Source organism: Poecilia formosa, unplaced genomic scaffold (genome assembly GCF_000485575.1).
Source record: "Poecilia formosa unplaced genomic scaffold, Poecilia_formosa-5.1.2 Scaffold29, whole genome shotgun sequence".
NCBI classification, from domain to species: Eukaryota; Metazoa; Chordata; class Actinopteri; order Cyprinodontiformes; family Poeciliidae; genus Poecilia; species Poecilia formosa.
In genome coordinates this window covers 3,591,954-3,608,029 of record NW_006799968.1, presented here as the reverse complement: position 1 = coordinate 3,608,029, position 16,076 = coordinate 3,591,954, and the positions used below count along the sequence as shown (strand labels likewise).

Below are 16,076 nucleotides of genomic sequence, written 5' to 3'. Positions count from 1 at the left end.
TTAAAAAACAGTGAATATAAACGTTACAATGAAGAACTTTACAGCTAGACTTTCAGGATGAAGGTAATAAGATACTTTAATGAAATAAGACTTTGTTGTGTACATTGGTGTGGGGGAAGATATCAGGTGTATTTGCATAAAAATGAGAGTTTAACTTGGAGGCGCTGGATAAGCTGCTGGTGGTGCAGGATCTCCACCCAAAACCAACAGTCCACAGCAGCTCTGTGTAAACTGTGGCTGTGTGACTGATGGCTTCATTCTTAATTGGTTTTCCTTTAAACAGGGACAAGAAATGTTGTGCAAGTTTTCTCTTCACAAAAACAGGCTTCAAGTTTTAGCTACAAAATATTAAAACTGAGGTGTTTTATGTTCGCAGTTCCCTTTTTATGAAAAGAGGGGGGCTTTGATTTACAGAGAGCTTAAATGTAAATCCACCCTCTCAAAATGAAGTAGTTCACTTTTATTTATTAATTTTCCTCATTCTCTCCGGACCAGCTTTTCCTAAACTATGTTTGTCATTTTTTTAAATAGTTAATCATGAATGCTGAATTGTTTCTAGAGCTACACACACTGAGCGGATGTGCTGACATGTTTTGGCCTGAAGGTCTGGTTTAAGTGGGGCTTTACAACAGAGCAAGGATAACAACCGGGGATATATATTTTTTAGTGTTTTTGGTGTACAGTTTCTGCAGCCGATGCAATGAAACATGTTTGCGTTTACAATTATTGACTCATATCCAAATGTAGTCTTTAAGCTTGTGGTCAGAAAGTTCAAATTTGACTCCTCAAGTCGTCTTTATGTCATGCTTCACATTTTATCAGACCAACTCTTGGAGAGTGTGTAAACGCTGGACGTGGACGACTTGGGTAGTTTTTTGTTGTAGGAAGTGATGGTAAGTCTGTTTTTCAATTACATGGAGATGCAGGCATTTAAAGAAAATGAAAGTCTCCATTGAAAATTGATTACCTAATTTTGATGAGTGGCAAAGTGGAAGTGCTTTGGTCACCTTACTTGGTTGTTGTTAACCATGATGTAAATCAATAAATAAATCAAAGAGTGGAAAGGAATTAGAAATGGTTCAGAGAAAGCCAAAAGCCACCTCCTGTAGGAATGCAGCAAACATTTGGAGGAAAACTGATGCTGCTTGTCACCATCCCTATAGTTAAACATGGTAGTAGCAGCATCATTCTGTGGGAACGCTTTTCTCTAGCTGGTAGAGTTGATGGAATTATGGATGGAGCTGAAAAGAGTATGGAGCTTCCTGTCTCCAGCGGTCATTGGGCAGGAGGCCTGCAGAAAGACCCCAGACTGGGATTTGAACCAAAGATTGTTTTGCTGCATGACAACAGTGTTACCAACAACTCCACTGTGCATCCACCGCAAAAACACAAAACATTATTAAGTATTGTCTGCCTAGTTGCTAGTGCAAATATCTTAGTTATCTTAAAATAAGACAAAACTAATTTTTCAGAAGGATTTAGGAGCTTTGTTTAATTCAGTAATTCCTTACTATTGATTTTAAAAAGCACTTGTTCCACTGGCAGATTATTTCAATACATTTTTCACATGTTATAAGTGAAATAATCTGCCAGTGGAACTAGAACTTTTTCATCAACATTAGGGAATTATTGATTTAAGATGAGTTCTGATATCTTGCAGAAAAAGTTATCTGTAAGTTAGTTTTGTCTTATTTCATGTGTACCAATATTTTGCACTACATTATACTAAAAACTAAACCAAAAACATGTGGTACGATTTTGTGCTTTTTTTATTTCCTCAGTAAATATTTTGATAAAACAATCTTTTTCTTGTTTTCAGACAATTTTCAAGAAATATACTGATAATGGCATAATAATGCAAGTGCATTATTGCATTAATACCCTCTCAAATACCAATAAACGTTAACTTTGTAAAGGACACTTAACACTGGAACTGGAAAATGTTTTAAATATCCAGAATAAAAAACTACAACCAAAAACAATCAACAGAAAGGAAATGAAATCCACATACAACTGAAAATAAAAAAATAAATGTATCATGAACTCTCTGTAAACAAAATTGCCATTCAGAAACGATTAATCATCAGAAAGGAAATGACTGATCTCATTCTAATTCATCATATGATCAGCTGATTGACATCACACAATGTGAACAGGTTGGAGTGACTGAATGCCTTGTTAAGGTGCTGTTTGTTACATGGATGTGTGTTTAACTAGATCCTGTCCTCATTATCGGAGAGTCCTTTCTGCACGAAGCAGCCAACGTGGGTCCTGAACTTCTTTCCCAGTTTGCAGCAGCCATTTTACGCCTGAATATACAGTTGCCTAAATGTTTATTGCAAAGTTCACAGGAAATGATAACACACTTGTCATTTTACAAAGTAAAAGTACAAAGTAAACACATTCCCTCACAACAATAGTGAAAAAAGTGATCTCAGGGATCCTCTCTTTCTTATGATTTCTTTCTTTTCGTTGTACGTTTTTAGGGTTAAGTCTGTTTGCTCCCTGGGACTCAGGAATTTTTAATAACTTGCTCAGAGGATTTGTGTCCATGGCAGAAATGCCAAACAGGAATCAATACCTGACCCAGTAGTTGTTAAACTACCTCAGTCCTTTATTACCTATAACTATATGTATTTTAAAAAACACTTTCCTTTAGTGTCATATGACTTTGAAAGGATGTCTCGTCTTTATCTGTACAATATAAAACTCCTGATTTCTGCAGCCTCTTATCAAAGGACAAGGCCATGTGGAATGTAAGTGTAACTTTGCTGTTGAGCAACTTAAGCTTTTGATGTTTGGCTAATGGATGCAATACGTATTGTGAAATGTTTTTCTTTGAAAGATTGTGAAAATAGTGTGATTCTTTTTCCTTTTTAAATGGTTTCATTTTTGGTGTTTATATGAAGTATGGAGGTCTTTTGCACACTGACGAATAGCAGATGATTTTAAGTTGGATGACTGAGGTCATAAGATCTCAGTTGAAATATAGATTATTTAGAAAGTGATATTTTGTTTATATTTTGGCTGTTATGGTTTTAGATTATAGATCATATTTCGGCTTGTGTTCAGTTTTTGAAGCCGTATGTTCATCGTTCTGCTTCGTCATTGAACCAGTTTATTGAAGACAACTGAATTCTTGGTCACGACGCAAAAATTAGTTTTTTGTTTTATAGAGAAAAGTTATGCAAAACTGCTTAAAGCAACCATTGGAGTGAGTTTACGGAACATCAAATAGCCATAAAAATGCAAAAACAAAGCAAGTGGTGAGACTCCTGACTAGCAGGTTCTGTTTTGTGGTGCAAATCTGTCTGTAAAATACAAAGTTTTAAGGAGGGCTCTCTGGCCTCTTTGAGAAATGAGGCCAGTGCAATTCTTTAGAATTATTCAATTTATTACATCTTTTCAATGATTTATAAGTCAATACTCAGTTAAAAATGACTAAAATGCAAGAGCGATCGGGCAGAGAGTGAATAAGGCTGAAAGTACAGCTGGGTTACATAATCGCAAAAGGTAATAAAGAAATCAAGAGCACAAAACAAGAGCATAGTGCAAAACGGCACAAACTCTTGTGCCGAAAAGCAGAAAGCACGACTAACTGGAAGCAGCAAAGGAGACGAGTTCACAGTCTGACAGGAAGCAAAGATGAAGAGGGGGTCATATAACAAGAACCAGAGGGGATTTTCCGGTCATGACCATTGATGTAAGTTTCACAAAAAGAAAAACAGCAACACAATTTTCCCAACCGTGGCATTAGTCATGGTTGGTTAATCCTGAGTCATTTTTTAAAAATTCATAGTCAGAAATCGCTCTAAAAGTGTGCTATTGTCTTCAATAACTAAGAACTATTTTCTCTTTAACTACCCACTAGCTAAATTATTAGCTACCTTTGAGACTGGAGATCAGGCTTGTGTTTAAATTATATTCAGGATTTAAGTCGCTGACTTGGTAACCAAGTAAAAAAGAAAAAGACTCATTTGAGAACAAACCTAAACTGACCGACCGAACACATAGAAAACAAATCAGGCTGTGACCTTTGTACCTTGGTCTCTGTGACCTTTGTTGCCTTTCCTGATTAATGATTGTTAATTTATTAACCTACTGATAAGCAAACACAGACGAATATTATTCCATTCACATTTCAGTGGTTTAATGTTGTAGTTATCCAGTGACTGTGCATGTTTTGTCTGTTCACGTCTATAAAATATGAACCCAAATGCCATCAAAAATGAGACATAAAAGACTTTAGATGACTTACGAGGCCAAGTTTTGTCAGTGGTTTTATCCAGTACTGCTATTTTCATTTTTCAATTTTAGAATCTTATTTAAACGTGTATTTTATTCACACAGCTGTTCACTTTGATTTTTGCTTATGGGCCTGCTCCTGATTGAAATCAACATTTCAAAACTTTTGAGTCCAAACTCATTTCTAATGCGTCATTTTCCAGGAGCTGAAAGTCTTCCAACATTTTGAAGTTGTTCACATGCTTGTTAAGTAACTTCCTTTTGGCTTCCGTTAAAGAAAAACAATCCTAAACTCATGGAGTCAACCTGCATACCAACAATTCTGGCCTCTTGTAAAAATACTTAAATTATCTCTGAAGGGGCTTTACTTGTCACAAAGACTCAGTGAGTCCTAATTTCTTTTAGTTTAATCTGTTAAAGACTTAAAGTAAAGCAAATATACCACACAGGCAGACTGAAAATGGTATTTTAGAGAAGCAACAAAATGAATCCCAGAAGGCTTCTCTTTGAAAATTTGGCATATTTTGTCCTGTTAAAGACAAACAGTCTTTGTCACAAGACTGTTTACACACTGCAAAAACACAACATCTAACCAAGTATTTTGGTCTAGTTTATTGTGCCAATATCTTGGTACACTTGAAATGAGACAAAACTAATTCACAAGTAACTTTTTAAACCCCGCCTCTCGCCCGGAACGTTAGCTGGAGATAGGCACCAGCACCCCTCCCGACCCCACTGAGGGACAAGGGTGTTCAGAAAATGGATGGATGGATGGAAGTAACTTTTTATCAAGTTAGATGATCTTGTTTTGAGTAAATCATGTAGCATTGATTTAAATAAAGTACCAGTTACACCAGTAGATTATTTCACTTCTAACAAAACATTTTCCTCTTGTTATAATGGAAATAATCCACCATTGGAAATAGAACTTTATCATCAGCATTGAGAAATTATTGACATTTGCACTAGAAACCAGACCGAAAATACCTAGCATGATTTTGTATTTGCAGTGTCCCTATTGATTTATTTGGTTAGTTTTATTTATTTTATTTTTTTCAACCAGGTATCATTTTTCCTTCCATTCTGTAATATTTTGTGTAGTTGAGGCATGTTTGTTCTCCACAAAGTTTCCTCATTTGTTTTTCATACATTATACAACATGCTGTTATGATCGACTTTGAAAAAGGTGAAAACAGCAACCTGAGACACCCAAACGCCATCAAAAACAAGAGCTTAAAAGACTTTAAATGACTTCTCAAGCCAAGTGTTGTCAAAGCTGGTTGGTTTAAAGGTTTTATATGCTGCTGCCATTTTTATTTTTCAATTTTAGAATATTATTTAAATAATATTCTGTATTTTATTCATGCTGCTGTTCACTCTGAGACACTGTTTTCAAAGCTAAAGCTACTTTTCTGTTTTTTAAGAAATCCCTTGCTTTCTCTGTCCAGGCCGAGTTGGTGATGGAGCCCGAAAGTCCGTCGAACAACGTCCAAGATCTTCCGCGCTCCTATCTGCTGTCCATCACCCTAAAGGAAGGACACAACCTGGTTGTCAGAGACCGCTGTGGTAATGACTTTGTCCTGCTGCCAATAAACAAACTGAAGCGGACGGTGCCGTGACCCGCTCAACCGTTCCCCGTTTTAAACTTTGTCCTTCTGCAGAATAATGACACACATTTCACGAGACGTTAGGGAGAAAGAGTTAGTGCTCGGTTTGGTATTTGCATACATTTTGGAGGTGAAAAGATTTCGAAAAAGCAGAAAAAAACCCTAGATAATCTTTTAAACAGCCATCTGAATGTGATGCCTTTATCTTTTCAACAAGGAAACTGGGTTGAAAAGGAAGCAAATGAAGATAAATGGAGAAGTTTGATGGTGGAAATATGAAGTGTTTAGTTCCTCACGAGTGTGCATAGATTGGGACCTACTCATTCTCATATATGCCTATATTGCATCTATGCCACATATCAGTCACTTCCAGTTGACGCCAGTCTGTTTTTGAGCTGCGTTGACACTTGCATGTCTGGACCGGTGAGTAGGAGCAAATATTGACTATTTATTCTTCCAGCCTGTTTGCTTTTCGTGTGACATGAGCCGATCGTCTGAATCCACTGTACGGGACATTCGAACCTCTCTGAGTATACCGGCTCCCCTCGCGGTTGGTGCGCCTTTTCTGCTTCCACCGCTTAGTTTGCTCAGCCTCGTTTCCTTCATAGGGGCCAGGAATGCTCGTTTGAATACAGGTGCCACTGAGTCGAGGGACAATAAAGACACCTGGGTGTTAGGCACGCTGCATGGTTTCTGCTGCGCCTTGGCAGATCTGCATACAGCTTAAACATACAAGAACCTGTTTGAGCCACACCCAGCACCGAATACCTGAGGCTCCTGGGACGCATTTGAATTCATTTTCCCTTGGTTGCCCGGGTGTTTGTTTACACGTGAACACACAGTGTGAAGGTAGCGCAGGAAATGAAGATGGGTTTGTTTCTATACAGCGTTGGTAAAAAAAGAAAAGTTTTCTTTTTTTCAAACATTAAGGATATTTTTTCTATTTTGATCAGATTACAGACACAAACATTTGAGTCGTTTGCTGCTGATTTTAAGATGCACGTTAACCAGAGCCAGACGTGATCAAGCCTAAACACCAGATAAGCCGTCGAGTTAAATAAGTCAGACAAATCCTGGGTGTTGCTATTTCAAGACAAACACCCGTTACAATAGACAATGTCTGGCAAACCTGTTGCTATCAATGCTCCACAAAAGGCCAAATTCGATCCGTAAACAGCTCCATCTATTATTACTTCCATAATCAGTTCGCTGCTGCATGACGTCTGCGTTCTTCTTCTGCACATGCGGGTCGCTTTGCGGACGTAAACCGTTCACACAAACGTCTGATTGCAGTTGGGATTCAGTTAGTAGTTACAAAAAAAATCATAATTGATAAAATACCAATAAAATCTGCTCACTTTTGTGTAAATGCATTGAAAAACATAAAAATAAATAAAAGTTGTTGCTAATGATGGAAATCATTCTTTAAGGTGTTTGACAACAAATGTCATCTGGGAACTGATGCATCTGCTCTCAGAGGATTGACTAAGCAACAGGTAGTTGCTTAGTCAATAGTTGCGTATAACACTCCTTATACAACCTCACTAACATCAGCTGTTGCTGAACTTTGAGTCCATCATTGTGTTAGCACTGAGCAACAGGAGGCAGCATGGCAGATTTTAGGCCAAACACATTTTTTGTACAAACCAACTTTTCTATTGGCACTTGCTGATCTGTGAAAGGTTCTCCAACTACGATTGGTTGGCGGCAGCCCCCACTCTTTCTCACATAGCTGACAGAGCCTTCACGATTAGCTTGGAGGAACTTCTGAAGTGAAAGTATCATAAAACAACGAGGAAATACTACAGCCATACAAATGTTGGCATGAACTCCAAGGTTGGCTTCCTGCATGTGAAACCGAGTTCAAAACGAGCGATGGCACATGATTAGCGTTTTGAACTGCCATCAGGTTTCATGCGGCTGAAGTTTAGTTGGCTTTTAAAGCAGGAAGTTGTGGTCCTGCTGCCTGGGGAGGAAAGAAAAAACCCCACATGCTCCACATACACATGAGAAATAAAGTGAGCAGCCCAGGCCTCCTCTTTACTTGAAATCGGTACATTTCCTTGTAAGTCTATTGTATAGACAATAGAACTGTGAATAACTTTATATAGACATAATGAAACAAAAGCAGGCCTGTATTTGGTGGGGTTTCTGTGTTTTTAGGTCAAGTCTGTTTTTAACTTCATAATGAAAAGTAGATTTATGAAGCCAAAACAGCTGGATGAAAGCACCGAGTCTGATTGTAATTGTTAATTTCAGATTCTCAAATATCGCAGACAGCAAAAAACACAAAATCTTACTAAGGATTTTTGGTCTACTTTATAGTCAAATATCTTAGTTTTGCCTTATTTCAAATGTACAAACTTTCACACAACTTTTCATCAAGATAGAGCAGCTTGTTTAAAATCAATAATTCCTTGATGTTGATGGAAAAAGTGCTTGTTCCATTGGTTGATTATTTCATTTCTAACAGAATATTTGCATTAGAAACTTGACCAAAAATACCTTATAAGATTTTGTGTTGCAGCTTTAATTTACAATTTCAAAAATGTCTCCTCTCACCCTTTCTATTTTTTTTTGTGTGTGCCCTAAAATGCTCTTTAGGTACTAGCGACCCTTACGTGAAGTTCAAGTTTGATGGGAAAAGCATCTTTAAGAGCAAAGTGATCCAGAAAAACCTGAACCCTGTATGGAACGAGTCCTTCGCCGTGCCAGTAAAGGATCTGAACCAGAAGATTTATGTCAAGGTAACGCCTCGTTCGCAAGTCAGTCGTAGGGGTCAGCTGGAACTCGTTCGTAAAGCTCAACACGCTGCTTGGCCTCTGTTGAGTTACTTTTAGCTGTGTGGGAATTAAATGTTTCAATAAGCAAACAGAATAAGACACTTTATGAAAAAGCAGTGCTTGGTTAGCACATTAGCTCTGCAGACTAACAATTGTTTCCACAGTCAGTGTTGTGGGTGAAGTTCAGCAACTGTGACTTCCCCTGTTGTTCTCCGGGGTTAACACTTTGTTTTCTGATATGACACAGGTGTATGACAGCGATCTGACGTCAGATGATTTTATGGGCTCAGCCTCCGTTCTCCTGAGCGATTTAGAACTTGACAAGTAAGTGTCATGAATTATGAGTGCAGTGAATGTCTGAGGGGAGTAGTCTTGGTGTGAACTTGGTAGAAACTGTTCTTTCATTCATAACAGCATTTGCCAGTAAAAACGGGGAAACACCTTTGGCAGTTTCAGTGTATTTGCCTGTGTAGTTAGAATCCAGATAAATGGTGCCCCCTGGTGGGCATTTCTGAGGATGTTCCATCATGTGTTACCATTTATTATCACTTCTTTGTAGATATGGTACCTCACAGTTGTGAATTATCTTTGCGTTAAGATGTTTTAACCTATTACGCTTACTCAAATAGCCTCAGAAGTTTATTGGCAGAAACAAAGAGAAAGTCAGTTTTTCTTCTTTAAGCGAACTACAATTCCTATAATGTTATATTTTACATTATAAAATGAGTAAATGTAAAATCAAAAATACATTTAAACATGATCTTTTATGATGGAGTAGATCAAATCAAATTTTTTACCCCTGTAAATTCCTTCTAACTTTTGACATAGGGTACAGAGCCAAACCTTAAGGTATTTTTATTGTTGCTTTTATCTGACAGATGAACACAAATAGTCCACATTTTTAAAGTGGAAGGAAAAGGATGCAGAGTTTTCAAAATGCTACAAAAATAAATCTAAAACGTTTGGTATGCATAAGTATTTATCTACTTCTCCATCCCTAAATAAGATGCAGTGCAACCAAGAATGTGTCACTCATATGAATATTGTAAATAGCAAACCTACATTTTCCAGCAGGACAACTATTGGTTTTGTACTCTTGGTTTTATTTGTTTGTACTTCTCTTAAACTGTTTAACCTTTTATTGACCTTTCCTTAGGTCCAATGAACTGTCGCTCACGCTGAATGACCCAAACACTCTGGAGGAAGATATGGGCTTCCTGCTGGTCAACATGACAATCACTTACAGAAACAGAAGCAGCAAGAAAGGCATTGTATGGCAAGCCCTTCATGTATTTACTGCATGTGTTCTGGAAGTAGAAATGTCTGTTTACGTTCGATTTACCACAAATCAGGCATGGTGGAAAAAAAGCACAACTATTCTCTGTAGTTGTTTTTTTTTCTTAATGTTTAAAAAAGCAATCCTTAATAAAGGTTTAGTCTATCATTAAAGTTTTTATCAATAGACTTTGAAGCAATGTTTGTTTGACAGAAGTAACCCAAGTGGAAATATTACATTATGTACAAAGACACAGTGGTAAAAAACCAAACCTCTAATAAGAACTAATTAGTTTTGTAAACTGTCCTGATACATAAAACCTTAGATTTGGGAGAAAATGTGCTTTTTTAAAAATTGTGTCTGTTTGAATGTGTTTTTATTTTATTTTAAATGTTTTCTGTATGGCCCACTAACCTCAGTGCCATTTTGTTTTGCACTTAACATGCATGCTCCTGTCAGCAGAAGTGGCCCAGAAAACGAAGTAGTAGGGTAAGGCATGGTGGAGGGAACACACTGGACAGACAATAAGCAACAATCAACTTGGTCAGCTTTATGACGGGTATCTGCCAAAAAAAAAATAATACAGAATCAGCTGTAAAAAGCTCAAGAGAACAATCATGTTTGGCTTTACCTCATTCTAATCAGACATGCTCTAAATTAAAGAAACAGTGTCAGCCACTGTGTATTTTGGCAGATATCTTTTAATGTAAAATGTCTGTCACAAGAGGGCAGCAAATTGCCATAATTTAGGGCATCTGTCTCTTTAGCTAAGATGTGACGGATATATGCAATCACACCTTTTTGTACCAATTTTAATTCGGTTTTCTCTTTTAATCTGTGTGTGTGTTTGAAATACAAGTCTGCAAATTGATCAATAATCTTTCTTCCATATTAACCTTTAGCCAATAGATTTTCTTGTGCATTCAACGTTCCACTTTTAAGAACAAAACATTGTCACCCATTATATGCTCTGTAGTTTATTAGCACAAGAGACAATTACAAACTTTCCCCTGACCATAGTGGAGAAGAAGTCTGACCGTTGTGTTCTGAATTCACCGTGACAAAGGGGTATTAAACTCTCAGCAGTTTCTAAATGCATGTCTTGTAGCTTCTCTTGCTGCTGGCTTAGCATAGTGCATGAATCTGTTGTTGCAGCATGAGACGGTCTTCTTGTGGTCTTCTTGAGACTATGTGCATGCACATTAACTACACTCTTGTTTATGTAACTTGTGTAACTGAACAGGTGTACATGATGCAGTGTGGAAGATTTTCTGCTTTAGCCAGTGTCAGAACAGTAACATCAGCTGTTCATCACCTGGCAGACAGAGAGGGTTTGTGATCGTCATCAAGCAAGGTGTTTGATGACTTTTACTTTTAAAAAACACTTTCACAGTGTCATGATGTCAATGTGACGGTGTAATGTTATCTGATTCAGGGATGTCCAAAGTGTGGCTCATTAGCCATTTGTGGCAATAGAGACCACATTTTTCATGGTGTTTTCCCACCTCATAGACTTGGATTGATTTCACACTCCTCTGTGTCAAACGATCCAAACCAGTTGAAAACCCTGTTCCCCTCCTCACCTGTGGTGGCACTGCACCAAAAACCACTGAAGGAAACAACAGAAAAACCTCTAAAGAAGACATGAGTGCAACGTCGTCCTTCATGAAATGTGAACAACATAGAAGTGGTGTCAGTTGCAGGAAGAGTCATTTTTCCAGCCAGCGCTATATTCACACGTTTGGTTTGGTTGTTTTTACCCAGAATGCCCTGCACTGTAGTCCACTTCCTGCTTTTGGAGCGGGCTCTGGTCCACATGCATCCACATATGCATTCGAACTGCACCAGACTTCACTTTAATGGGAGGTTTTTAGGCGGACCAGAGTTTGATTTTACATCGGTGCCTTTTCCAACAAACCGGACTTTCTAGGCCAACAAATTAGAGTTTGATTAAAATTGACTAAGCAGTGACTCCTTCCTTACGATGTTATTTTCACACTCAGAAACATTCTTAAGATAAAAAAGTAGTAGGTGCAACATGTGAATTTAATGAGTAAATTTTAGTTGGTCTATGTGATTAGTTAACCAGGTAATGCGGCATGCTGCTTATAGCTCACTGCCTGTCATTTTTAAAACACTGTTATGTTCTTAACAGTGACAGGTGATGCTTCTTTGGTTTCCACACTGTGACTATTTGTGTTTTTCATGACTGATAGTAAAAATCCATCTGTGAGGAAGAAATCTAGAAGAGAATAGAGGTAAACTTTTGTTCGGGTAATCAGCTCTGGTTCGGTTCATGACTTTTTCTGTTAGGTGTCAGGGACAATAAAATTAATTAAGCTTACCTTAATGATGGATTCTTTAAAACCCAAAATGTGAATCAACATCCACAAAAATTTGACAGTTTTTATATATATATTTTTGCGAGGTGTTCACAATAAGGATATAATTTTCAGTAATCTGGTTTCTCATTTGTTTCTGTCTTTTCTGATCCCATCTGTGCTGCTTATGTGCCTTTCTTGGATATTTAATTTAGCTTGATTTTTTATTTATTTATATCTTTTGTTCTCTTTCCTGATTTCCATCCTTCTTCAAACACGTTCCCCCATTTTTCTCATTCGGATACCGACCTCCTCTTACAGGTAGGGCCTTCCCAGAACTCTCAGTTATCGGATTTGATGAAGAAGAGTCAGATCTGGACGTCGCTTGTCTCGGTGACGCTGGTTGAAGGTCGGGGGTTGAATTTGGACAATCAGACTGGTGATGTGTTTGTTCGCTTCAAACTCGGAGAGCAGCAGTTTAAAAGCAAGGTACAAAAAAAACATCTCTTCCATAAACATCTTTCTCCTTGTTTGTTTTGTTTCTCCTTTCTAGTAGTCTTTATTTCCCCTTCTTGCAAATCCATACACTATCGCTAAGTGCTTTTCTAATGTAATTTGTTAGAAATTAAAGTGTTTTCCTTTATGTTTTATGTTCTTTTTTTATTCAGAATCACTGCAAAGTGACCAATCCTCAGTGGAGAGAGAGATTCACTATGAGACAGTTCCTGCAAGGCCCACAAATCCTGGAGGTGGAGCTCTGGTCCAGAGAATCACGAAGGAGCGAGGAGCGTTTGGCAATGTAAGGCTCTACTCCCCAAGTTACTATTGTTATTATTCCAAAAACTATTAATTCAGCTGCCTTTCCTCTGATACCCTAAAATGAAATGGAGCGTAAACTGTTGCCTTTGGGATTCAGGAACACAGGCAGGGAGGAAGTCATTGAAGTTAAAGACGGTTTAGGTTAAAAAGCAGAATCCTACATTTTGAACACCTCTGTTCACTCTATTGTCTGAAAATGGAAAGATATTGTAAAAAAAAATGCTATCAACTTATATAGTTGTTCTATATGGATCAGATAAAAAACAGTTTAATATAAAATACTTTATCAAAAATAATGAATTTCTCAGAACATATAAATTTTTCCCCAGTTTTTCTCTGCTCTTTTCTTGCTCATTTCCCTTTGCCTTTATTTTTAATGTGTTCTTCTGAATGTGTATTAACACGATTGTTGTTAAAAATCTTGGTGCACATATCAACAAGGAGTGCTATAATATAGATTTTGGAAAATTAATTGTACAGGATTAGGATCAGTTGGGGTAGTTAGAAATTAAACACTATAACACTAATTAATTTAAAATAAATCCAAAATAATTATTTATGCCTCTATTTTTTGGAATAATTAGCTCACACTGCTGAACCTTTGCTTCTTTAATCACCCTAACTTTTCACTTCTGTAATCAAACTGCTGCGTGTGTGTGCCCGTCCAGGTGTGAAGTGGACCTGACCCAGATCCCTTTGAACACGCGGGCGTTGTTTAAGGAGTCCCTGAGTCCCAACAAAGGAACCTTGGTCTTCCTGATCACACGAAACACATGCAGCGGCGTCTCCATCTCAGACCTGAGCGCCGCGCCGCTCGATGAGCCGCAGGAACTGAAGAACCAGAAGGAGAACTACGTCAGTATCCAGACTGTGCACTTCACCACCCACCTACTCCTCTGCTGTTCACACTCTAAACACTTCATTTAAAACACCTCTGGAACGTCGTACGCAGCCTCCGTTTGTTGCCTGAACACTGTTGTTCTTTTGGCCTGAAAACATGACTGGTTGAATCTATCAGTCAATCAATCAACCAAATTTTATTTGTTTAGCACATTTCAGCAACAAGGCTTTACATCATAAAAGCACAATGTCATGCAACATAAAATCAACAGTTCAAACATTACATTTAGTCAATGTTTCAGTTCAGCTGATGGATGCAGCTTTAGGAAAAGGTGATGGTCATCACAGGTTGCAGTTTTTTGGGATTCAGTTGTTGCTTTTTCCAGACTTGATCAGAGTTTTGGGGAATTTCAGGGGTTCTTTGTAAATACATTTAACAGAATCCTATTTCTTGAAGAACTATAATCAACAATATTACAAACATATTTCTTCCTGTATGGTTTTATTACTATTTAAACAAGGAGCAGAGGCAACGTCAGGCCGAGTCAAACCTGTTTAAACTCTTTGACACATTAGCGGTTAGCCACTAGCGGTAAATAGCAGCCTCTGTTTTGTTTTTGTTTGTTTTATTTTTTTCTGAGAGAAGGTGAATCACTACCTTTAAACTGAAATTGATTTATTTATTTGTATACAGGAAAATGTTAAATATTAACAAATATCAAACACTTTAACATTTATAGCCAGAGTTCATTTGCAATGTGTGTCCCTCCCTGAATGTTTGGTCACATAAAACAATAAAAACATGATGCAAAATGTGAAATGCAAATAAAGATATAAAAACTTGGAAATTAATTAGAGCAGTAATGGAAAAACACTATCAAGGAGTTGAAATTTGGCAGTCATTCCTTTTTGTTCAGTTCGGTTTTCGTTGTGCAGGAAGGGAAGTCCACACGTTGACCCCACCATTACCAGAATGTTTGGCCAGTTGAACCAATAGTTTCAGGAGGAATCAAAAGGTCACTGAACAACATTGGAGACTTTCCAATTATTTTTATATTTATTTTTTGAAAACAGCACAGTGATGATCACAGACATCTCATCCAAACCAAGAAACCAGGGACACTTAATCGATTTCTTAAAATGGGTTTAAAAAAGATTCAATAAATAAATGATGGAGGTGAAAACTTGAAGGAATTGTTCTGTAGATGGCAGTACATGTTCAGAAAAGATCTGAAAAGAATAATCTGTTTCATTTCAAATGAAAAAAGTGGGTTAAATGGTTTTTCATGCAGTTTTAAACAGCAGTAAGTCAATCATAAAGTGAACTCAGAATAACAACATTTAATAAAGTCCAACCTGGAGGCAGAATGATGTCCCTTTGTAGAAATAAGGAGTATACAACAGGCAGAGAGTCCAGGTTTGTCGTCTGGGTAAACTATACTTGCTCGTGTTTAAAGACAAGAAGGGGGTAACTACTGTTTTGGAGAAAGCACCCTATTGCAATCTGCTTAAACGTTGTTGGGAGAAGCTTTCACATCAACTATTATAGGCGCTTGTGAGTGTCAGATTTGCAAGGCTAGTTACACTTAATGCCTAAAAGTATGAATTTAATTGCAGGGACTTGAATGTTGCTTGTAATCTGTCACAGGGAGTATTTATTTGGGTTGACTGTCAGCTCCATGTATGGAAATGTTGTGAAAACTTTGTCCTGACTGAAGGTTTGGTGGGAGAAGAGAGACGCAGAAGAAGAAGAGAGAACTCACTAATGTTGCATTACCAAGATGTCTTTGGTTATAGAAACAAAAAGGGTTTTTTTTCTTATTATTGTATGTAATAATACACCAAAACCATTCACTGCAAAAAAAAAACAACAAAAAAAAACCCAACAACAACAAAAACCTGACTGAGTATTGTTGGTGTAGTTTTTAGTGCAAATATCTTGGTTCACTTGAAAGAAGACAAAACTAACTTACAAGTAACTTTTCATCAAGACAAGTAAATAAACCTTAATATTGATGAAAAGGTCCCTCTTCAACTGCCAGGTTATTTTACTGATAACAAGACATGTTTTCCATTTATGGAATTGGCATTTTTCATCAATATTAAGGAATTATGTACTTAACACCAGCTCTTATATATTTGCTGGAAAGTTACCTGTGCGTTAGTTTAGTCTTTTTTCCAGTAT

General features: G+C 37.3%; 1 protein-coding gene across 3 annotated transcripts in view; it reads left to right on the top strand.

Annotated features, from left to right (window-relative positions):
- The window catches only part of mctp2b (multiple C2 domains, transmembrane 2b), a 47,046-nt gene that overhangs the window by 14,595 nt on the left and 16,375 nt on the right, over positions 1-16,076 (top strand). The window contains exons 1-9 of one of the 3 annotated variants that reach the window (XM_016670035.1): positions 2,621-2,756; positions 5,694-5,811; positions 8,457-8,599; positions 8,883-8,959; positions 9,792-9,906; positions 10,374-10,400; positions 12,554-12,721; positions 12,901-13,031; positions 13,720-13,906. In XM_016670035.1, the coding sequence (XP_016525521.1) occupies positions 2,748-2,756; positions 5,694-5,811; positions 8,457-8,599; positions 8,883-8,959; positions 9,792-9,906; positions 10,374-10,400; positions 12,554-12,721; positions 12,901-13,031; positions 13,720-13,906 (975 nt within the window). In that variant the 5' untranslated portion in view covers positions 2,621-2,747. Of the gene's footprint in view, positions 1-2,620; positions 2,757-5,693; positions 5,812-8,456; positions 8,600-8,882; positions 8,960-9,791; positions 9,907-10,373; positions 10,401-12,553; positions 12,722-12,900; positions 13,032-13,719; positions 13,907-16,076 lie in introns of those variants that run through there. The other 2 variants (XM_007549092.2, XM_007549094.2) reach the window with 2 other exon arrangements.